Consider the following 23,598-nt stretch of genomic DNA (forward strand, 5'->3'; position numbering starts at 1 on the left):
ATTCTGGAAAAGAGCGAAAGTAACAGGGTAGTTGTTATGGGAGACTTTAACTTTCCAAATATTGACTGGAAAAGATATAGTTCGAGTACATTAGATGGGTCGTTCTTTGTACAATGTGTGCAGGAGGGTTTCCTGACACAATATGTTGACAGGCCAACAAGAGGCGAGGCCACATTGGATTTGGTTTTGGGTAATGAACCAGGCCAGGTGTTAGATCTGGAGGTAGGTGAGCACTTTGGAAACAGTGACCACAATTCGGTGACCTTTACGTTAGTGATGGAAAGGGATAAATATACCCCGCAGGGCAAGAGTTATAGCTGGGGGAAGGGCAATTATGATGCCATTAGACATGACTTAGGATGTGTTGGTTGGAGAAGTAGGCTGCAAGGGTTGGGCACACTGGATATGTGGAGCTTGTTCAAGGAACAGCTATTGCATGTTCTTGATAAGTACGTACCAGTCAGGCAGGGAGGAAGGGGTCGAGCGAGGGAACCGTGGTTTACCAAAGAAGTGGAATCTCTTGTTAAGAGGAAGAAGGAGGCCTATGTGAAGATGAGGCATGAAGTTTCAGTTGGGGCGCTTGATAGTTACAAGGAAGCGAGGAAGGATCTAAAGAGAGAGCTGAGACGAGCAAGGAGGGGACATGAGAAGTCTTTGGCAGGTAGGATCAAGGAAAACCCAAAAGCTTTCTATAGGTATGTCAGGAATAAAAGAATGACTAGGGTAAGAGTAGGGCCAGTCAAGGACAGTGGTGGGAAGTTGTGTGTGGAGGCTGAGGAGATAAGTGAGATACTAAATGAATACTTTTTGTCAGTATTCACTCAAGAAAAAGATAATATTGTGGAGGAGAATGCTGAGACCCAGGCTATTAGAATAGATGGCTTTGAGGTGCGTAGGGAAGAAGTGTTGGCAATTCTGGACAAGGTGAAAATAGATAAGTCCCCGGGGCCGGATGGGATTTATCCTAGGATTCTCTGGGAAGCCAGGGAAGAGATTGCTGAGCCTTTGGCTTTGATTTTTAGGTCAACATTGGCTACAGGAATAGTGCCAGAGGACTGGAGGATAGCAAATGTGGTCCCTTTGTTCAAAAAGGGGAGTAGAGATAACCCCGGTAACTATAGGCCGGTGAGCCTAACGTCTGTGGTGGGTAAGGTCTTGGAGAGGATTATAAAAGATACGATTTATAATCATCTAGATAGGAATAATATGATTAGGGATAGTCAGCATGGTTTTGTGAAGGGTAGGTCATGCCTCACAAACCTTATCGAGTTCTTTGAGAAGGTGACTGAACAGGTAGACGAGGGTAGAGCAGTTGATGTGGTGTATATGGATTTCAGTAAAGCGTTTGATAAGGTTCCCCACGGTCGGCTATTGCAGAAAATACGGAGGCTGGGGATTGAGGGTGATTTAGAGATGTGGATCAGAAATTGGCTAGTTGAAAGAAGACAGAGAGTGGTAGTTGATGGGAAATGTTCAGAATGGAGTTCAGTTACGAGTGGCGTACCACAAGGATCTGTTCTGGGGCCGTTGCTGTTTGTCATTTTTATTAATGACCTAGAGGAGGGCGCAGAAGGATGGGTGAGTAAATTTGCAGACGACACTAAAGTCGGTGGAGTTGTAGACAGTGCGGATGGATGTTGCAGGTTACAGAGGGACATAGATAAGCTGCAGAGCTGGGCAGAGAGGTGGCAAATGGAGTTTAATGTGGAGAAGTGTGAGGTGATTCACTTTGGAAAGAATAACAGGAATGCGGAATATTTGGCTAATGGTAAAATTCTTGGTAGTGTGGATGAGCAGAGGGATCTTGGTGTCCATGTACATAGATCCCTGAAAGTTGCCACCCAGGTTGATAGGGTTGTGAAGAAGGCCTATGGTGTGTTGGCCTTTATTGGTAGAGGGATTGAGTTCCGGAGCCATGAGGTCATGTTGCAGTTGTACAAATCTCTAGTACGGCCGCATTTGGAGTATTGCGTACAGTTCTGGTCGCCTCATTATAGGAAGGACGTGGAAGCTTTGGAACGGGTGCAGAGGAGATTTACCAGGATGTTGCCTGGTATGGAGGGAAAATCTTATGAGGAAAGGCTGATGGACTTGAGGTTGTTTTCGTTAGAGAGAAGAAGGTTGAGAGGTGACTTAATAGAGGCATACAAAATGATCAGAGGGTTAGATAGGGTGGACAGTGAGAGCCTTCTCCCGCGGATGGAGGTAGCTAGCACGAGGGGACATAGCCTTAAATTGAGGGGTAATAGATATAGGACAGAGGTCAGAGGTGGGTTTTTTACGCAAAGAGTGGTGAGGCCGTGGAATGCCCTACCTGCAACAGTAGTGAACTCGCCAACATTGAGGGCATTTAAAAATTTGTTGGATAAGCATATGGATGATAAGGGCATAGTGTAGGTTAGATGGCCTTTAGTTTTTTTTTCCATGTCGGTGCAACATCGAGGGCCGAAGGGCCTGTACTGCGCTGTATCGTTCTATGTTCTATGTTCTATCCCTAGAACTATTAGGGGGCCTATAGAAAACTCCCAACAGGGTGACCTCTCCTTTCCTGTTTCTAACCTCAGCCCATACTACCTCGGATGAAGAGTCCCCATCTAGCATCCTTTCCGCCACTGTAATACTGTCCTTGACTAGCAGCACCACACCTCCCCCTCTTTTGCCCCCTTCTCTGACCTTACTAAAACACCTAAACCCCGGAACCTGCAACAACCATTCCTGTCCCTGCTCTATCCATGTCTCTGAAATGGCCACAACATCGAAGTCTTGGAGGGGAACCTCCAGGTGGTGGGGTTCCCAGTTATCTGCTGCTCTGATCCTTCGAGATGGTAGAGGTTGGAAGGTGTTGTCTAAGGAACCGTGGTGAATTCTTCAGTGCACCTTGTAGATGGTACACACGGCTGCTACTGTTTGTCAGTGGTGGAAGGTTTGAATGTTTGAGGAAGGGTTATCAATCAAGCGGGTTTCTTTGTCGTGGATGGTGTTGAGCTTGTTGAGTGTTGTTGGAGCTGCACTCATCCAGGCAAGTGAAGAGTATTCCACTACACACCTGACTTGTGACTTATACATGTTGGGCAGGCTTTGGGGGGGGGGGTCAGGAGGTGAGTTAGTCACTGTTGGTGCCCCGTACATGACCTGCACTGGTAGCCACTGTATTAATGTGGCTAGTCCAGTTCATTTCTGAACTGGAGTTTCCTCTCCAAGTCACTCACCAGCCTGACTTGGAAGTATACCGTCATTCCTTCAAGGTCAAAATCCTTGAACTTCCTCCCTAACAGCTTTGTGCCTACACCTCAGGGACTGCAGCAGTTCAAGAAGGCAACTCACCACCACCTTCTGAAGGACAACTAGGGATGGGCAATAAATGCTGGCCTAACCACTGATGCCTTCATCCCGTAAATTAATTATTAAAATAAATTCTCATGGCAGCACGGTGGCACAGTGGTTAGCACATCTGCCTCATGGCACCGAGGTCCCAGGTTCGATCCCAGCTCTGGGTCACTCTCCGTGTGGAGTTTGCACATTCTCCCTGAGTTTGTGTGAGTTTCGCCCCCATAACCCAAACATGTGCAGGGTAGGTGGATTGGCCACACTAAATTGGAAAAAATGAATTGGGTACTCTAAATTTATTTTAAAAAAAGAAAGAAAAAAATCTCTCATCAGAGTTTGTGCCCCCTTCACACCATTTAATTCTCAGTGAAAAAGTGATGAGGAAGATTGGAACAGGAGTAGACTGTTCGGCCCATTGAGCCTGTTCCGCCATTCAATACAATCATGACTGATCAGACACTTCAATGCCTTTCACACACACTATCCTAATTTTTCCTTTACGTATTGTTAATTAGAAATTGATCAATCTCTACCTTAAACTTCCGCAATGACTGAGCTTCCACGGCCCCCTTGGGGTTAGAAGTCAAAGAATTCACAACCCTTTGTGTAAAGAACTTTCTCCTCATCTCAATCCTAAGTGGCTACCCCCTTGTGAAATAGTGCCCTCTGGTTCTTGACTCACAAATCAACGGTAACATCTTTTTATTAAAATATATTTTATTACAAACATGTATCAAAACAGGTTTAAGCAAGTAAATACCCCGGGAAACATACTTCCCAACAATCAACTATACAGTCTGTACAGATTTTTCCCCTTTTTTCACCCCCCCCCACTCCCTCCCCCGCCCCCCCCGCGACGAACAGCTCCTCAGACACGGTCACAAACATTCCCCACCTTTTCGCAAACTCCCCTGCTGAGCCCCTTAACTCATATAAAGGTAACCTCTTACCTGCATCTTCCGTGTCTATTCATCTCCCCATCTATTCATTTTTTTTCCATAGAATTTACAGTGCAGAAGGAGGCCATTCAGCCCATCGAGTCTTAGAGTCTTAAGCCTACACCTCCACCCGATCCCATAACCCCCCCTAACCTTTTTTTGGATACTAGCGGCAACTTATCATAACCAATCCACCTAACCTGCACATCTTTGGACTGTGGGAGGAAACCGGAGCCCCCGGAGGAAACCCACGCAGACACGGGGAGAACGTGCAGACTCCGCACACACATTGACCGAAGCCAGGAATTGAACCTGGCACCCTGGAGCTGTGAAGCAACAGTGCTAACCACTGTGCTACTGTGCCAGCCCATTGGCTGATTGAATTCCACTGCCTATCTACTCAGCTAGTTTTAATACATTAAAATCCATTAATAAATCTCCTCAACAGAGCAATGTGGCTTTCTGGGAAAATGCACGGTTTTCTTAAAATAGAATTTCAATCCTAAGGGAAGCCTCCTAATGGAGAAAAAAAATATTTTATGTCAGGCATTCCTTGGTGCTAAAACTATTCTTAAGATACCTTGCTGTCTATTCCAGAGTGACATTTCTTTAAAGAATCCATGATTTCAGTATGGTTTTCTATGAGCAAGGGCCCACTACTCACTCTCAGGCAGTCTCATAGCTTCTCCCACCTCTGCTTGACAAACCTTCATATTGTACCTTGAATGCACACATGACACCCACAGTCACTGTCAACATCACAGTTGCCAGACAGCAAAGAAGATTTAATTTGAATCCCCATCACTGGTAATAGAAGAATTTCAAATGCAATAATGGCAAGTCATTTATTTTTGTACAGAATGAACGTTTCATCAGAAATCGCTCTCCTAAGAATATCCTTCACCATTATAATTAATTAGTGCTCTTTCATGAAACTCCATCTGGTTCCTTTTCTCCAGTCATTGTGAGAGAGCTTCTGACTCTTCAAGCTAATTGGACTGACATATTTCTGGTCTCCCTGTTTACAGGTGCCCCTGGAACCCATAGACCAGGTCAGGGAATCACTCCCAAATATCCAGAACAAATGTCAAGTAAGAATGGTTATGAACAGCTCCATTCTCAGTGTCTCATTTCTCATTTCAGTCCTTCCTGCTTCTGGATCCCTAGTTTCACCTTGGAACATTCTGCCATCCAGCAACTGCTAAACCTTAAAGTGAAGAAGAAATGATTTTGCTCTGTTTTATTTTGTTTGTTTTCTCTCTGACAGTGGGAGGTCCTCCCTCCTTGTCGCATTCAGTGACCAATCAGCCAACCCCACCATCTGATACAAGTTACACCATGGTGAAGGAGGAGCGAGCTGTCCGCCAGAACCCACAGTATACAGCACCAAGTGCAGCCTCAACACTGGTTCCTTCCACACGCCAACAGGCGCAACAGCAGGAGGATGAGGAAGAGGATCTTTATGACTCGGATGAAGCCAGTGAGTAATATTTTGGTTCGCGGGTACAAGTAGATTTGTTACAAATGAACATCAAGAATAATCTGTGATAAGTACTGCCAATCATGATTAAAGGAATCCAGCATTTCACTGTTGGGGTGAACCTAAAAGCAAAATATATTGGAGAGGCACAGAAGACACTTCATCACCTGGAAGAGCGAGATTAACTCGCACCAAGTCTCACTCGCCTGTCGCCCTTGTGCTTGTTGACCTAGCAACACCTCGATTCTAGAATTCTCATCCATGTCTTCAAATTATTTCATGACCTTGTTCTCCACAGAGTCTGAGAACCCGCCCCTTCCAGCCCTTCAAACAGTCCAAGATCTCTGCAGTCCTCCAATTCTGGCCTCTCTTTCATTCCCATTTTCTATTGCTGTATGAGTGAGGTGTGATGAACCATCAATCGAACGCGAGACGAGTTGCTGTACAAAAGTTAGGCTTTAATAAGCTAGAAGTTAGCCCTGCGGTCGACTACAGTAAATGGACAACCGCCAGGCGTTCTGGGTATTTATACCTCGCTCTGGAGGCGGGGTTAACTCAGCCTCTCGACCAATCGGGGAGCCGTCACATGACTGGTCTCAACCAATCGGTCGAGAGGCACATGACCGACCAGGGCCAATGGTAAGCCAGTGTTCTGCACCAATGGCAGACAGCTATGCAAATCATACCACCACAAGGTGCCTGCAGCTGCCTCGGCCCAGAGTTCTGGCATTCCCTCCCCAAACCTCTCCGCTTATTTATTTCTCCAACCTACTTTTAAATCACACTTTTAAAAACCACTCCCTTTGCCCAAGCTTATGGTAAACTGTCCCAAAACATGGAATTTTATCTAATCAACACTCCCGTGAAGCACTTTGGAATGCCTATTATTTTAAAGTCGTTCTACATGTTGCATTGCAATGTTTCAGGTGTCACCCTTTAAGAAGAGCCTCATCAATTCTTCTTTGATAAAACCACTGAAATTTCTGTGGTAGAACAGGAAGTAAAACACAAAAGCAGTTAACAAATTATTTAAATGTGAAATTATATGCATGGTCTCACAGCTGTAACAGGAAATGAGTAATTGTTACTTTGATTGTATAAACACACCTTTTTAATTCCAAATAACTATGTTAGGGCATAATTTCCTCGATGCTGACAGTGGTTGAACAGAGGTGATTATTCTGGTGGTTTGAGGACTTGGTGTTACACTAAATATGAACAAATCCAAATGTTACTTATTTTGCCTCAGTAAACGATGAAATCGAAGGCTTTAAATTTATCCAAAATGTACCATGAGCTGGATTCTCCCAAAATGAGACTATGTCCCCAATGCGGCATAAAAACGGTGGAGTTTTACTCCTGAAGTTCCTATAAAAAGGTTGGACTAATTCCGTGCCCTGCAGGGGGCTAGCAGGGCCCCGGAGTAAATCTTGCAACTTTAGCTGCAGATACAGGCCCCCACACTTCCTGTTCGGAGTCTGCGCATGCGCACGGCGTTGGCCCCCGGCGGCCGTGCTGAGCTCCGTGGCGGACACCAAGAAATGAGACCCCCCCACCCCCACCCCCACCGATCGGCCGTGATTTCAGAGCAGGGCTGCAGAGAATCCAGCCCCATATATTTAATGCAAATATTCTAAATGTTCTAAGGCAGCACATCATTCTCCTGCAGGCAAACTGTAGTTGAAACAGCACTCTGCACCATTACTGGCAGACGTAACCAAGACAGATTCCATGGATTTCTCAGCAATCCAGCCAGATGTCAGTAAACACTGAGTCAATCTGATTGATATTCTTTCTCTCATGAGGGATTCAAGTCTTCATCTTCGAAAGTGCTGGCTCAGCCAATGACACCCACATCCCATGAATTCATTAATTTTTTTATTTAATGCGTGAACATTTCAACTAAAATAGGCAACAGAGGAATTTCAGATGATTGAACTGAATCTAAAGTTCTCTCACGTTTGGCAAGGTCCCAATAGTGCATTTTATTTGGACAGAAAATTGCAAGCTGTTGTTTGTCGTTGTTTGATACGGTATAGGTCAATAGAGATGCAGTGGCAGACATTTAATAGGATATTTCAGAATGCACAGAATATCTACATTCTGTTGGGTAAGAAAAAGTCTAAGGAACAGGCCCAGCTCAGGAAAGCTCGTTGACAGTGTAGGGCTCACAATGGTAGGATATTCTTTAAGAATGGGTGGAAAAGTTGGAGCTATTTAGGTCAGGAATAGGTGGGAGCTAGAAGAGATGTGAAAAAAATGCCATGGACACAAGATGAAGAGAATGTTAATGGTAGTGTTAAAGACTAAAGAAGGTACTGATAGTGGCCAAAAGGTCAGATAGCAAAATGTTTTAGTAGCTTGGCAATGATCAGCACTCTGAAAGCAGAACTGAAGAACAAGTGACAGATGGCAAATGGGGAGGGGCGTCATTGGCACAAAAAAATTGGATTAAAGAAAGGGCTCAAGATGGAGCGGAGAGTTTGTGGGCTGAAGTTGCTGAACTCAGTGTTGAGTCCAGAAGGCTGTAAAGTGCCTAATCGGAAGGCGAGGTGCTTTTCCTCCAGTTGCGTTGGGTTTCACTGAAATATTCTAGCATGCCAAGGACAGACATGTAACAACATGCAAGACAGTAAGTTGAAAAAGCAAGCGACAGGAAGGCTGGGGTCATGCTTGCGGACCGTACAATGGTGTTCCACAAAGCATGACCCCAGCCTGTGTTTAGTCTCTCCAAAGAGAGGAGACAGCGTGTACGTCACATTTAACTTTCAAACTGCAATTGGCCAAAGGTGTTGAAGAAGGAATTCAGATCAAAAGGGTGATATCAACCTTATGCATGTCAGACCAGGTGTTGCGTTGAATTGTGCAAGGTGAGGAATACATGATGCTGATTGGTAATTAAAAGGCACATTTACAAGTGCTTCAGGCATCATTACTAATACAGAGGAAATGGGAGGGGTGTTCTTCCAGCTTGGACTCAGTGTGGATTTGGTTACCAGACAGATTGGAGCCTGGTATCTGCTTTTTAAAAACATATTTTTATTCAAATAAGATTTTCATTATAACAAACATAACAACAATACTACTAATCCCAACCTCATATGATTCCCAAAGTGCAGTCACACTGTACCCCCATCCCCCTCTCCCCTCACCCCCCCCCCCCCTTAATAACAACAATAATAATCTTTGTTATTGTCACAGGTAGGCTTACATTAACACTGCAATGAAGTTATTGTGACAATCCCTAGTTGCCACACTCCGGTGCCTGTTCGGGTACACAGAGTGAGAATTCAGAATGTCCAATTCATAAGAACATAAGAACTAGGAGCAGGAGTAGGCCATCTGGCCCCTCGAGCCGGCTCCGCCATTCAATGAGATCATGGCTGATCTTTAGTGGACTCAGCTCCACTTTCCAGCCCGAACACCATGGGCGAGATTCTCCGCAAATGTGGAGAATTGTAAAGGCTGCCGTGAAACTGGCCGTGTTTCACGGCAGCCTCCGCGCCCTCTCCCGGGACCCGATTCTCCCCTCCCCGGGCGGGGCTAGCAGCGCGGCCCCGTGAAGCACGGCATCGCGGCCTTAGCGACCGTCGCTAAGTCCGCGCACCAAGCGTCACGCCGGCTGACGCGCACGATAACGCGGACTGATCCTGCGGGGCAGCGGAGGGAGAAAGAGTGCGTCCGTTACAGATGCACTGCCCGCGATCGGTGGGCACCGGTCGCGGGCCCACGGCCGTGCCAATCGGTGCCATGGATGTCCAGAACGGGCATGTTGCGGCCGTTTTTACGACGGCAGCAAGCAGGTGTGTTTGCTGCCGTAAAAACGGCCGTAAAGGCCTGGGAACTCGGCCCATCGGCCTGGGGAGAATTGCTGTTCGCCGTAAAAAAACGGCGAGCCGAGCAGTGATTCGTGTCGTGGGGCGGCCGTGGGGGGGGGGGGGGGAGAGAGAATGGCGGGATGGCGTGAAAAATGTCGGGGACGCCCTCCCGCTATTCTCCGACCCGTCGTGGGCAGTGGAGAATCGCGCCCCATAACCCTTAATCCCTTTATTCTTCAAAAAACTATCTATCTTTACCTTAAAAACATTTAATGAAGGAGCCTCAACTGCTTCACTGGGCAAGGAATTCCATAGATTCACAACCCTTTGGGTGAAGAAGTTCCTCCTAAACTCAGTCCTAAATCTACTTCCCATTATTTTGAGGCTATGTCCCCTAGTTCTGCTTTCACCCGCCAGTGGAAACAACCTGCCCGCATCTATCCTATCTATTCCCTTCATAATTTTAAATGTTTCTATAAGATCCCCCCTCATCCTTCTAAATTCCAACGAGTACAATCCCAGTCTACTCAACCTCTCCTCATAATCCAACCCCTTCAGCTCTGGGATTAACCTAGTGAATCTCCTCTGCACACCCTCCAGTGCCAGTACGTCCTTTCTCAAGTAAGGAGACCAAAACTGAACACAATACTCCAGGTGTGGCCTCACTAACACCTTATACAATTGCAACATAACCTCCCTAGTCTTAAACTCCATCCCTCTAGCAATGAAGGACAAAATTCCATTTGCCTTCTTAATCACCTGTAAACCAACTTTCTGTGACTCATGCACTAGCACACCCAGGTCTCTCTGCACAGCGGCAATGTTTAATATTTTATCGTTTAAATAATAATCCCGTTTGCTGTTATTCCTACCAAAATGGATAACCTCACATTTGTCAACATTGTATTCCATCTGCCAGACCCTAGCCCATTCACTTAACCTATCCAAATCCCTCTGCAGACTTCCAGTATCCTCTGCACTTTTCGCTTTACCACTCATCTTAGTGTCATCTGCAAACCTGGACACATTGCCCTTGGTCCCCAACTCCAAATCATCTATGTAAATTGTGAACAATTGTGGGCCCAACATGGATCCCTGAGGGACACCACTAGCTACTGATTGCCAACCAGAGAAACACCCATTAATCCCCACTCTTTGCTTTCTATTAATTAACCAATCCTCTATCCATGCTACTACTTTATCCTTAATGCCAGGCATCATCTAACAACATGTCTTTCGGGACTTGTGGGAGGAAACCGGAGCACCCGGAGGAAATCCACACAGACACAGGAGAACGTGCAGACTCCGCACAGACAGTGACCCAAGCTGGAAATTGATCCTGGGACCCTGGAACTGTGAAGCAACCGTGCTAACCAGTGTGTTACCGTGCCGCCCATCAAACTAACAAGACAAACCCTAACTCAGCCCAGCAGCTGATGATAACCAAAGTTCATTTTTAGAGGTTTACAGCATGGAAACAGGCTCTACAGCCCAACTTGTCCATGCCGCCCAGTTTTTACCATTAAGCTAGTCTCAATTGCCCGCATTTGGCCCTTATCCCTCTATACCCATCTTAGCCATAGAACCATCTAAATGCTTTTTAAAATACAAAATTGTACCCGCCTCTACCACTGCCTCTGGCAGCTCAGTCCAAACACTCATCAGCCTCTGTGAAAACATTGCCACCATGGACCCTTTTCTATCGCTCCCCTTTCACCTTAAACCTATGCCCTCTAGTTTTAGACTCCCCTACCTTTGGGACAAAGATGTTGACTATCTACCTTATCTATGCCCTCATTATTTTACAGACCTCTATAAGATCAACCCGAAGCCTTCTACGCTCCAGGGAAAAAAGTCCCACTCTACCAGCCTCTCCTTATAACTCAAACTATCAAGACGAGATAGCATCCGATTAAATCTTTACTGCACTCTTTCTAGTTTAACAATATCCTTCCAAAGTAGGGTGACAAAACTGTACACAGTATTCCAAGTGTGGCCTTACTAATGTCTTGTACAACTTCAGCAAGACGTCCCAACGTCTGTATTCAATATTCTGACCAATGAAACCAAACATGCCGAATGCCTACTTCACCACTATGAATTAGGACCTATGAACCTGTACTCCTAGATCTCTTTGTTCTGTAACTCTCCCCAATACCCTATCATTAACTGAGTCGGTCCTGCCCGATTCGATCTACCAAAGTGCATCACCTCACATTCATCTAAATTAAACTCCATCTGCCATTCATCGTCCTACTGGCCCAATTGATCAAGATCCCGTTGCAATCCTAAGTTCCCTGAAAAAGGAGACGAAAGGCTACGACCTCGAGTAGAATTTTTCCACCGACCCCCTCATGGTTTGCTTGATCTTCTCCAGGTGCAAAAAGTCCATCATCAGGTCCCCCAACCAAGCCAAGACCTCCACCCAAGCAGATGACACGTCTGGGCGATTAGTGAGGCGAAGGCTAGGCCATCTACCAGCAAGTTTGAGACTCCAAAAATGGCCACCAATGGACACGGCTCCAGTTGAATGCCCCAAATCCCTGACATTGTATCAATAAAAGCGACCCAGAAACTAACAAGCTTGGGACAAGACCAAAACGTGTGTGTGTGATTCGCAGCTCCCCGAGAACACCGCGCACACCTATCCAACACCCCGAAGAACCCACTCATACGTGCCCTAGTCAGGTACTCCCTGTGCACCACCTCAACCTGGAACAGGCTTAACCTCGCACATGAGGATGTGAAGTTCTCACTCCCCTGCCCTTCAAAGACCAGGCCCAACACCCCTCCCACTTATTCTTCACCTCCTCCAATGATGCTGCTCCGTCGCCAACATCTGCCCATTGACATCCAAAATCTTACCCTCCCCTAACTCAGCCATAGACAGACGCCTGTCGATAAGCGAGGGCAATGGTACCATGACAAAAAAGTGGCGCACCTAGTAGTTGAATACAGTCCCTATCGAGAGATGGAACTTCCCTAACTCGTCTAAAACGGTGAACGTACTCTCTAGAAACATTTCCTTAAACCTCTCCAACCGCTCCATCTCCCATCCCTTGAACAATTAATCTAAGCCAGATGGCGCAAACCCAAGATCCCTGCAAATCGGAGCCAGCAGTGACTTGGAACCTAGTTAAAAGTGCTACTTAAACTGATTCCAGATTCTCAAGATGACTATTGCCACAGGGCTTGAAGAGAATCAACAGGGAAAACAGGAGTGGCATTTTAACCAGGGTCCTCAGACTCGACCCTATGCACAAAACCTTCTCCATCCGCCCCCATACAGAGTCTGGATTCTGGAACCGCTCCCACAATGTATCAATATTTGCCGCACAGTAACTAACCAGAATAAACATTCAGTTGTAAATAACCAGAGCTGAGGGCATTTGTATGTACACTCATAGTGGAGGACCTCTACAAAATCCTAATCTATTAAATAAATTGGCCCAAAGCCCTTCCCACTCAACCTTATCGAGCGCTTTCTCCGTGTCCATAAAAATAATCACCTCTGGTTCAGTCGCCAAGGATAATGACAGCACAACATTTAACTATCTCCGAATATTGGCCGACAATTACCAATTGTCTTTAACAAATCTAGTCAGCTCCTCCAAAATCACCCTGGTAGGCAGGGCTCCAAACTCATTACCAACACCTTGACGTTGGCATTTATCAACAAAACAGGCTGATACGACCCACATTCCATGGATTCCTGTCCTTCTTCAGGATCAAGGAAATCAACACCTGAGTCAGCGTGGCTGGCAACACCTCCTGGGACACGAATCCATTTAACATATCCAGCAGAAGTGGGACCAACTGGCCGGAAAACTGTTCATAAAATTCAATGGAGAATCCATCCGGACCCGGTGCTTTGCCCGTCTGCATTAACCGAATACATCTCATGATCTCCACCAACCCAATCTGCCTCTCCAACTTCTGCCTCTTCTCCTGCTCCACCTCTGGGAAGGTCAACTCATCCAGAAATTGCCTCATTGGTGAACCTTCCTCCAAGGACTCTGACCAATGAACCCACGGTAAAGGGCCTCAAACACCTCATTAACTTCATCTGGGCCAGAAACTATCCTGTCTCCTGAGTCCCTTTCCTGCACTATCTCCTGGAAGGCAGCCTGCCACCTCAGCTAGTGAGCTAACAGATGGCTGGCCTTCTCCCCATACTCATAGAAAATCCCATTTGAGCGCTGCAGCTGGGTCACCGCTTTACCCATTGTCAACAAGTCAAAATCTATTTGCAATTTCTTTCCGTCTGCCAATAACCCCAGCGTCGGGGCAATTGAGTACCGGCAGCCCACCTCCAGAATGGAATCCACCAGCCTTAACCTCTCCAACGTCCCTGATTTATCCCACTGCACCTTAAAAGAGATTAACAACCAGCTTCAGGGCATCCCAGAGTGCGGAAGGTGAGTTTCTCCTCATTCCTGTTGAACTCAACAAACTTCCCAATGGCAGAGGATACACACTCTCAAAATCTCTTATTCGTGAGCAACGCCAGTCCAAAAACAAAGGAACCACCTATCCCTCGCTGCCCCACCCCAAAGACCAAAAAAACAACTAACAAAAGTACAAAAGCCCCCTTCCCCCCACTCCCTCTCCACAAACAAAATAGAAACCTTACCTTAACCCCCCTCCACCCCCAAACAAGCTGCAAACATATCCCCTCTCCGCTCCTGTTAACTAGCTATGTTGCTAGCTGGGTGCCACCGCACAGGGTAAAAATTAAAATCAACTAAACAGTGGATCAACAATCAAAGCCCCGGCCCAGACCAAACTTTCATACAGAACACTGGAGGAAAATCAACACCCAGCCCCCCTCAACCCCCCAAAAAACACATCTGTGCAATATACAAACCCCAACTTCACCCAGAACAAACACCCACCAACCAGCCCAGGCATAGCCCCCATCCCTGCTCACCTTACAAAAATCCTCCATAAAGTACAAATACAGATGAACTTACTGAACAAACAACAAACTCATTAATCCTCATGCACTTTAGTTCACCCCCAGTCCGTGCTTCCTGACAAACTAATTTGCATCCTCTGGCACATCGAAATAATATTCTCTGTCCTTGAAAGCTATCCAAAGGCTAGTTTGGTACACCTCACCACACCTCAAGTTACTCTTGCACAGTGCAGCCTTGGCCTTTTTAAATGCCTCATGCTTTCTCACAGAATCACAGAATAATACAGTGCAGAAGAGGCCCTTTGGCCCATCAAGCCATTAGCCCATCACAGCTCTGCCCAACATCCTGTGCTTATATTGTTCTTTGTATAATGCTCAAACTCGCCAAGCACCGCAACTCAGTGTCTACCTTTGGGAGTAAGGCATGGGGGGCCGGTCGTGCTGTGAAGTGTCTGGCCTGGACCTCTGGGTTAACAGAAATGCTCGCCTTGGTTCCTTTTATTTTGCCCAGACTCTTCTGGAATTCCTTCAGATACTTCCCGAGGAATTTATATATGTTTCCAGTGTCCATCTGAAAATCTGCTACTGACCAAACCAATCACGACCCCAACAGGTTGGATCCTGGCCCTTGCACCACTATCACAGGCAGCCAGACTGTTTGTTGCCAATTGGTCACCGGGGCCATAGTGGTTCCAATAATGCGAATGGTCACCCTGCATACGTCGCCTGTAGGGTCCCAAACTTTGGCATAATTAAACACAGGCGTGATCCAGATCGCAATGTCCTGCAGAGTTCGGTTAAATTCGGTCTCGAGTGTCGTAAATCTCACAAGAGGCCTCTCGCGAGATTCAACAGCCTCGTCCCGACACCCAGTTGGGCACTACGAGGCTGGAAAATTGTGCCCTTTGAATCCGGAGCAGCTGGGTACAGGAAGCTTTTAATTATGCCAAAGGTTGGGACCTTACAGGAAGTCAACAGGATTACCTTCTGTTGGTCCTCTCCATTGATGCCATTAGCCTGGAAAAAGCACCTCATTCGCTCTGTATACTCGGTCCAATTTTCTTTTTTTTAATAAATTTAGAGTACTCAATTTTTTTTTCCAATTAAGGGGCAATTTAGTGTGGCCAATCCACCTACCTTTGCACATCTTTGGGTTGTGGGGTTGAAACCCACGCAGACACGGGGAGAATGTGCAAACTCCACACGGACACTGACCCAGGGCCGGGATCGAACCTGGGACCTCAGCGCCTTGAGACAGCAGGGCTAACCCACTGCACCACCGTGCTGCCCTGATCCAATTTTCTTGGTCTGCATTGAAAGCCTCTAATTTCCCAAAGAGCGGATTTTTCAAAAGTATGTTGTGTGGCAATATCCCAAAGCGGCTGGACACCCAGAACAGGAGTTACAGTTTATTTTGCCTCATTAAATAAATTTTGGTACCCAATTCTTTTTTTTTTCCAATGAAGGGGCAATTTAACGTGGCCAATCCACTTATGCTGCACATCTTTTTGGGCTGTTGGGGTGAGACCCCACAGACAAGGGGAGAATGTGCAAACTCCACACAGACAGTGACCCGGGGCCGGGATCGAACCCGGGTCCTCGGCGCCGTGAGGCAGCAGCATTAACCACTGCGCCACCGTGCTGCCTGACTATAGACCATCAATAGAAGATAGTCAGCAAGAAAAATAATGGGGCAAGAAGTTTCTTCTAAAAAACTTTTATACTAAAAAACTCTTTTACTGCCTAAAGAGTGATGAGAACCTAGAACTCGCTACAAGTGGACGTTATTGAATCAAATAGGATGAAAACATTCAAGAGAACCTAGAAAAGCATGTGAGGGAGAGGGAATCAAGGGTATTCATGAAAGATTTAGAGATTAGGTCAGATGGATGGCTCCAGTGGAGCATAAACACTGGAATGGACTGGTTGAGCCAAATGGCCTGTTTCTCTTATCATAGAATCATAGAACTTAATAATAATAATCTACTTGCAGTGCAGAAGGAGGCCATTCAGCCCATCAAGTCTGCACCAGTTAAGCCTCCACCCTATCCCCATAACCCAGTAACCCCACCTCACCGTTTTGGACACTAAGGGGCAATTTAGCATGGACAACCCACCTAACCTGTACATCTTTGGACTGTGGGGGGAAACCGGAGCACCCGGAGGGAACCCACGCAGACACGGGGGGGGGGGGGGGGGGGGGGGGGGGGACATGCAGACTCCGCACAGACAGTGACCCAAGTTGGGAATTGTTTCTGGGAGCCTGGAGCTGTGAAGCAGCAGTGCTAACCACTGTGCTACCATGTCGCCCTTCTGTATTTCCTGTGTAAAGTCAGACATTGTGTGGGAGACTGAAGCCCACAAATTACATTAAGTAATGTAGTCACAGTAAATATGTCTACATTAAAATTTCTTAGACTGCTATTTTGATCTGTTTTGCATTAATATCCCTGCTAAAGTAGTGGACCAATCACACAATATAATCTTCAGGCTTGAGCATTTGCTGTACAATATCATAGGGTAGCATTGTGGATAGCACAGTTGCTTCACAGCTCCAGGGTCCCAGGTTCGATTCCCCGCTGGGTCACTGTGCGGAGTCTTCACGTTCTCCCAGTGTCTGCGTGAGTTTCCTCCGGATGCTCCGGTTTCCTCCCACAATCCAAAGATGTGCAGGTTAGGTGGATTGGCCATGATAAATTGCCCTTAGTGTCCAAAAAAAGGTGGGGTCGGGTTACGGGGATAGGGTGGAGGTGTGGGCTTGGGTGGGGTGCTCTTTCCAAGGGCCGGTGCAGACTCGATAGGCTGAATGGCCTCCTTCTGCACTGTAAATTCTATGTTTCTATGAATATCGTAACCTTTCATCGGAGACCATCGGGCCATACCTCTTCAATAAGTACATTATATTCTTAGATGTACAAATAAGCAGTTTAAATGATGGAACTGAATTTACCTTGAGGAATTTGGCTATTGAAATGGATTACAAATTTAAACCAAAATAAATGCTGTGATTGACTGTTTAATTCTCATTGATAATGGTTTTGATAAGAACCTTGCATTGGTTATGTTCACAGCTACATTGGGAGCACTGGAGTTCAACCTAATATATGACCAGGTCAATAGTGCTTTGCACTGCACCATCATAAAAGCAAAGGTGAGCTGTCTGATTTACTCATTTTCTTGTCGGACTCCATAATCAAATTCAAAGTGAGGATACTGGGTCACCAAAGAGATCAAGACAATTTCTGGTCCTCGATAATAGGTGGTTCCAAATGTTTTTATTTCAAAGAACTATTTGTGTTCCTGCTGTCTGACATACCCATGTATGGCAATATGTTAGAATGTGTGGTGATATGTTAGAATGTGTGGTGATATGTTGGAATGTGTGGTGATATGTTGGAATGTGTGGTGATATGTTGGAATGTGTGGTGATATGTTGGAATGTGTGGTGATATGTTGGAATGTGTGGTGATATGTTGGAATGTGTGGTGATATGTTAGAATGTGTGGTGATATGTTAGAATGTGTGGTGATATGTTAGAATGTGTGGTGATATGTTGGAATGTGTGGTGATATGTTGGAATGTGTGGTGATATGTTAGAATGTGTGGTGATATGTTAGAATGTGTGGTGATATGTTAGAATGTGTGGTGATATGTTAGAATGTGTGGTGATATGTTAGAATGTGTGGTGATATGTTGGAATGGTAATTTTAAAAACACTCAGTGGTGATTCAGTGAGAACACTGCTTTCAGAGAAGTTGGGAGGCATAAAACTTCAAAGATTTCAGCATCCAGTTCCGACCAATAGGAGGAAAATCTCACAATGTCAGCTGTAAAGCTGCTACATGGTTCACATTTGCCTGACTTCAACTCCTTCCAAGTGGGTACAGGTCTGCAGTACTTAGTTAGTACAGTATTAAACTGTAAACCCATTATCAAATCAAACAGAGGCATTGTTGGGGGTGGTGATCTAATGCTCTTTACATATGGCTATATTGTGAGATTCAGCGACAGCCTTATAACCCCACATGTTTACTTGACATTTGTGACATTCCTACCTTCCAGGGACTGAAACCCATGGACTCCAATGGCTTGGCTGATCCATATGTGAAAATACATCTCCTGCCTGGAGCCAGCAAGGTAAGATGTCCTTGTCAGTTTGTAAACACAAGTTCATGCCATCTTCTATTACTATTGGTGCAAGATGCACTTTGTTCTATGCCCACTGTAATGCATGGGGGAGTAGCTGTGCCATGATGTACGTCACAATTACATTAGTTGTGTTTCTGTGGCTGTGAGATGTATGGGAAGTGTCTGTGACAAGTTAACAGTTGAAATGCTATCTGCACAACAGTTTTGGAATTAATATTAAATTTCTTCACATACCTTTTTAACCATGATACAATCAGCAGAAACACATTGAGGTAGACCTTTGTGCAATACTGTAAATACATACTGGGTGATAGTTATTTGGTTTAGACTGTCACACAAAGCCAAAAGCACAGTGCAATTTCTGTTCTATAATGTTTCCTTTACTCTCCAATACCTCAGCGTAAGGACTTGGGGCGTGCTTAGTGTGGTAGCCCTGAGTTTCCAGAGGCCTGGCGAGGCCGTCAACGGTATCAAACGTTAATTGGTCCGCTTAGCGAGGTCTCACGGGCTTCACGCGCAAATGATGGTCACGCCGGCTGTTCCGCCGGAACCATGCCTGCCAGCTCCCTACCACCAAGGAGACCAGCCCCACGATTCGGGAATGCCGACCTGGCCAGATTGTTGGACGTGGTCAAGACCAGATGGGGTGCCCTGTTCCACCCACGGGTCAGCCACAGGGCAGCCAGCGCCACCTAGCAGCGACCATCAGCTGCTCAGAGATCGTCACCATGAGGACCGGCACCCAGTGCCATAAGAAAGATCAACAATCTCCACTAGACCTTTCGGGTGGGTGGCACCGGACCCCCAGCACCAGCCCTCCTCCCCCCGTGCCTCTCCCCGGACGACAGTAGTGGTCAGGCTTTTGGGGCACAATCTGGTGAGCACCTCACAGTTGCAGATGTACATCAGGTAACTGGGAGGCAGGGAGGTGATGATAACCCACTGAGCACTGGTAGGACATTAGGAAATACAGAGGATCTGGAGGACCTGGGTGTGCATGTCCATAGATTTCTGAAGACATCAGGGCTTGCAGATAAGGTCTTTAGGAAGCCATATGGGATACTTGGCTTTATCAGTCAAGGCATTGAATATAAGAGCAGGTAGGTTATGATGGAGCTGTATAAAACTCTGATTAGGCCACAGCTGGAGTACTGTGCGCAGTTCTGGTCGCCGCACTATGGGAAGAAAGTGATTGCACTAGAGAGTGTGCAGAGGAGATTCACCAGGATATTACCTGGGCTGGAGTGTTTCAGTTATCAAGAGAGACTAGATAGTCTGGGGTTGTTTTCCTTGGAGTAGAGAAGGATGAGGGGGGACTTGATTGATGTGTATAAAATCCAGGGTCACAGATAGGGTGGATAGAAAGGATCTTTTCCCCTTAGCGGAGGGGTTAATAAACAGCTGGCACAGACTTAAGGCAAGAGGCAGGAGGTTTAGAGGGGATATAAGGAAAAACCTTTTTACCCAGAGGGTGGTTGGAATCTGCACCTCACTGCCTGAAAATGTGACAGAAACGAGTACTCTCACCTTATTTAAGAAGTATTTAGACAAGCACAGAAATGCCATAGCTACAGGCCAAGTGCTGGAAAGTGGTATTAGAGTAGAAAGATGCTTGATGACTGGCGGGGGCATGATGGGTCGCAGGGCCACCTGCCCTGCTGTAAAAACTCTTGAGGCCCAAAATGGAAAGTGAAGCATTTACCAGCAGGATGGTAGGTGGGAAGTCAACGTATGGGTCCTTTGAAGTATTTCCTATCAAACAAATTGACAAAGAAACATTGGAACCGCCCATCAGAAAGGGTGACTTACACATCCTGTCAGTTGACAAAGAAGCCATAACCAGAGCGGCAGAAGAAATGTAAATACATTTTCAGTATGAATCACCTAACCAGATGGAGTTCCCCTAATTTAATGGTGGGTAGATGTACGCACCAATACAGTAATGAGCACATTGTACTGAATCAGCTAACCTTAATAGACCTCCCTCGAAAGTCCATACCTTAACAAGAGACGTTGACCTCAGCAATGACGGGCAGGGATATCGAGAAGAAGAAAAAACAGCCAGCTAAAATGTCAGAATTGTTGACGTTTTTTGAGACACCTCAAAGTGGCAGTCTGAGGAATTGAATAGGTTGGCATCTGACATCTTTATTTTCCAATTATATAGTCAAACAAGCTTCGCACAAAAACACTGCGCAACACCCGAAATCCTATGTGGAATGAACGACTAACATACCATGGAATCACTGAGGATGATATGCAGAAGAAAACTCTCAGGTGAGAAATGTAGACCAGGGGCTGGTTTAGCACAGGGCTAAATCGCTGGTTGTGAAAGCAGAGCAAGGCAGGCTAGCAGCACGGTTCAATTCCGGTACCAGCCTCCCCAAACAGGCGTCGGAATGTGGCGACTAGGGGCTTTTCATTTGAAGCCTACTTGTGACAATAAGCAATTTTCAGTAGAAAGATACCCTTCTGGCAATCTCAAGCCGATCAACAAACCCTCCAATGATCTTCAACCAACTCAGAAACTTTCGGGAATATTTTGCCCACTCCTAACACCTAGTAATCTTCAAGTTAATCAATTTTTCAGCATGGAACTAAGGTGCTTGATATCTCACAGATGAACTCTGACTATCATTTGACAGTACCTTTTGACAGTCCTTTTCACCTGGTTTTTTTTTTCCACCCTCAGATGTTCAGGAGAATTCATAATTACTTATAAAAGCAAATTACTGCATAGAAGATGTATATGAACATTGCAGGGGGGGGCCCCGCCAACCACGTTCATGTTTTGGTCCTGACCAAAGCTGGAGGATTACTGGAAGGAGGTGTTTAGGGTAATCTCTAAAGTGGTGCACGTGAAACGGGACCCGGGCCCTCGGGAGGCCATATTCGGGGTGTCGGACCAGCCAGGGTTAGAAATGGGCGCAGAGGCAGACGTTGTAGCCTTCGCCTCGTTGATCGCCCGAAGGCGGATCTTGTTAGGGTGGAGATCAACCTCTCCACCCTGTGCCCTGGTGTGGCGAGGGGACCTTCTGAATTCTTAACGCTTGAAAAGGTCAAATTTGAACTGAGGGGAAGGATGGAGGGGTTCTACAATTCATGGGCTATATTCATTATGCACTTTCGAGAATTGGATCACATCGAAAATTCGGGGTGTTGGGAGCTGGGAGGGTTGGGGGGAGAGGGACTGTATGTGTTAATGGTGACTATGGGTGATTCCTGATTCCTTTTTGTCATTTGTTTATGTTAACATGCAGGCTGTTGGTTGGGGGTTTGGTGGGAGGATGGGGTAGTTGTTATTGATATGGGAATTAAAATTGCATTTGTTGCTGATTATTGTTTATTGTTGGGCGTAAATTTGGGAGAAAATTTGAAAAAGGAGGAGAATCAAAAAATATTTTTCAAAAAAAAAAAGCAAATTACTGTAGATGCTGGAATCTGAAACCAAATGAGAAAATGCTGGAAAATCTCAGCAGGTCTGGCAGCATCTGAGAATTCTGGGAGATCAAAATAAATGCATTCACTATCTCTGTCGCCACCTCTTTTACAACTCTAAGATGTAGGCCATCAGGTCTAGGGGAATCTGCTGAGCTGTTCCCCTGGCCCTCACCATGCTAAACCACCACAAGGAAGGTAGGGCTCAGGCCTAGGATTGTCGTGCGGCTTCATTGTGTATTTCCCAATTGGAAGCCAAGCATGTCAATTAAGCCGATGCCCGGGCATGGAATTGGTTGGTGAATGGCGGCACGGTGGCACAGTGGTTAGCACTGCTGCCTCGCGGCACTGAGAACCCGGGTTCGATCCCGGCCCCTGGTCACTGTCTGTGTAGAGTTTGCACATTATTTCTGCGTGGGTCTCACCCCCACAACCCAAAGATGTGCAGGGTAGCTGGATTGGCCACGCTAAATTGCTCCTTAATTGGTAAAAATAATAATTGGGCACTCTAAATTTAAAAGAAAAAAAAGGAATTGGTCAGTGACATTATTACATGTCATCATACATCTCCACACAACTATACACCATGTGGGTATGTTTTGAATTATAGGCTTTCCATACTCTATGGGGTCTCAACCCACTCTACTTTCAGCTGGTAACAGTGAAAAAGCTCACTTAATGTCTCTGCCATTTCCTAATTCTCCATTATAATTTCTCCTATCACTAATCCCTTCTTTTTTAGGTACTGTATCTATCAAAGCAGTCTTTTTATTGTTCTTGTTTTTCAATTCTTATAGAAATGTATCTTCATTTAAATTATTAATTCAGAATTTGTAATGTGTGCCAGAGGATAGTTAACTGCCAAGCCTTTGTTCAAATTCAAACCACGCAGGTCAATTCTGATTGATTTTGTTTATTGACACGTGTACCAGGTACATGAAAAGTATTTTTCTGCGAACATCTCAACAGATCATTAAGTGCATGAAAAGAAAATACATAATAGGGCAACACAAGGTACACAATGTAACTACATAACACCGGCATCAGGTGAAGCATACAGGGTGCAATGTTAATCAGGTCAGTCCATAAGAGGGTCGTTCAATAGTCTGGTAACAGCGGGGAAGAAGCTGTTTTTGAGTCTGTTCATGCATGTTCTCAAAATTTTGTATCTCCTGCCCGATTGAAGAAGTTGAAAGAGTGAGTAAGCTGGGTGGGAGGGGTCTTTAATTACTCTGCCCGCTTTCCCCAGGCAGCGGGAGGTGTAGATGGAGTCAATGGATGAGAGGCAGGTTTGTGTGATGGACTGGGCGGTATTCACAACTCTCTGAAGTTTCTTTCCATCTTGGGCCGAGCAGTTGCCATACCAGGCTGTGATGCAGCCAGATAGGATGCTTTCTATGGTGCATCTGTAAAAGTTGGTAAGAGTTAATGTGGACATGCCAAATTTCCTTAGTTTCCTGAGGAAGTATAGAGATTGTTGTTTTTTCTTGGTGATAGCGTCAACGTGGGCGGACCAGGGCAGATTTTTGG

The 23,598-nt window shown here is 45.9% G+C and overlaps 1 protein-coding gene across 8 annotated transcripts in view; it reads left to right on the forward strand.

The window, feature by feature from the left end:
• Positions 1 to 23,598, forward strand: part of rph3ab (rabphilin 3A homolog (mouse), b) — a 388,420-nt gene that overhangs the window by 328,059 nt on the left and 36,763 nt on the right. For 7 of the 8 annotated variants that reach the window (XM_038820309.1, XM_038820380.1, XM_038820230.1 and 4 more), the window contains 5 exons: positions 5,294 to 5,356; positions 5,533 to 5,745; positions 17,553 to 17,632; positions 18,544 to 18,618; positions 20,798 to 20,907. In XM_038820309.1, the coding sequence (XP_038676237.1) occupies positions 5,294 to 5,356; positions 5,533 to 5,745; positions 17,553 to 17,632; positions 18,544 to 18,618; positions 20,798 to 20,907 (541 nt within the window). The remainder of the gene's footprint in view (positions 1 to 5,293; positions 5,357 to 5,532; positions 5,746 to 17,552; positions 17,633 to 18,543; positions 18,619 to 20,797; positions 20,908 to 23,598) is intronic. The other variant, XM_038820677.1, reaches the window with a different exon arrangement.

Source organism: Scyliorhinus canicula, chromosome 1 (genome assembly GCF_902713615.1).
Source record: "Scyliorhinus canicula chromosome 1, sScyCan1.1, whole genome shotgun sequence".
Lineage (NCBI taxonomy): Eukaryota > Metazoa > Chordata > Chondrichthyes > Carcharhiniformes > Scyliorhinidae > Scyliorhinus > Scyliorhinus canicula.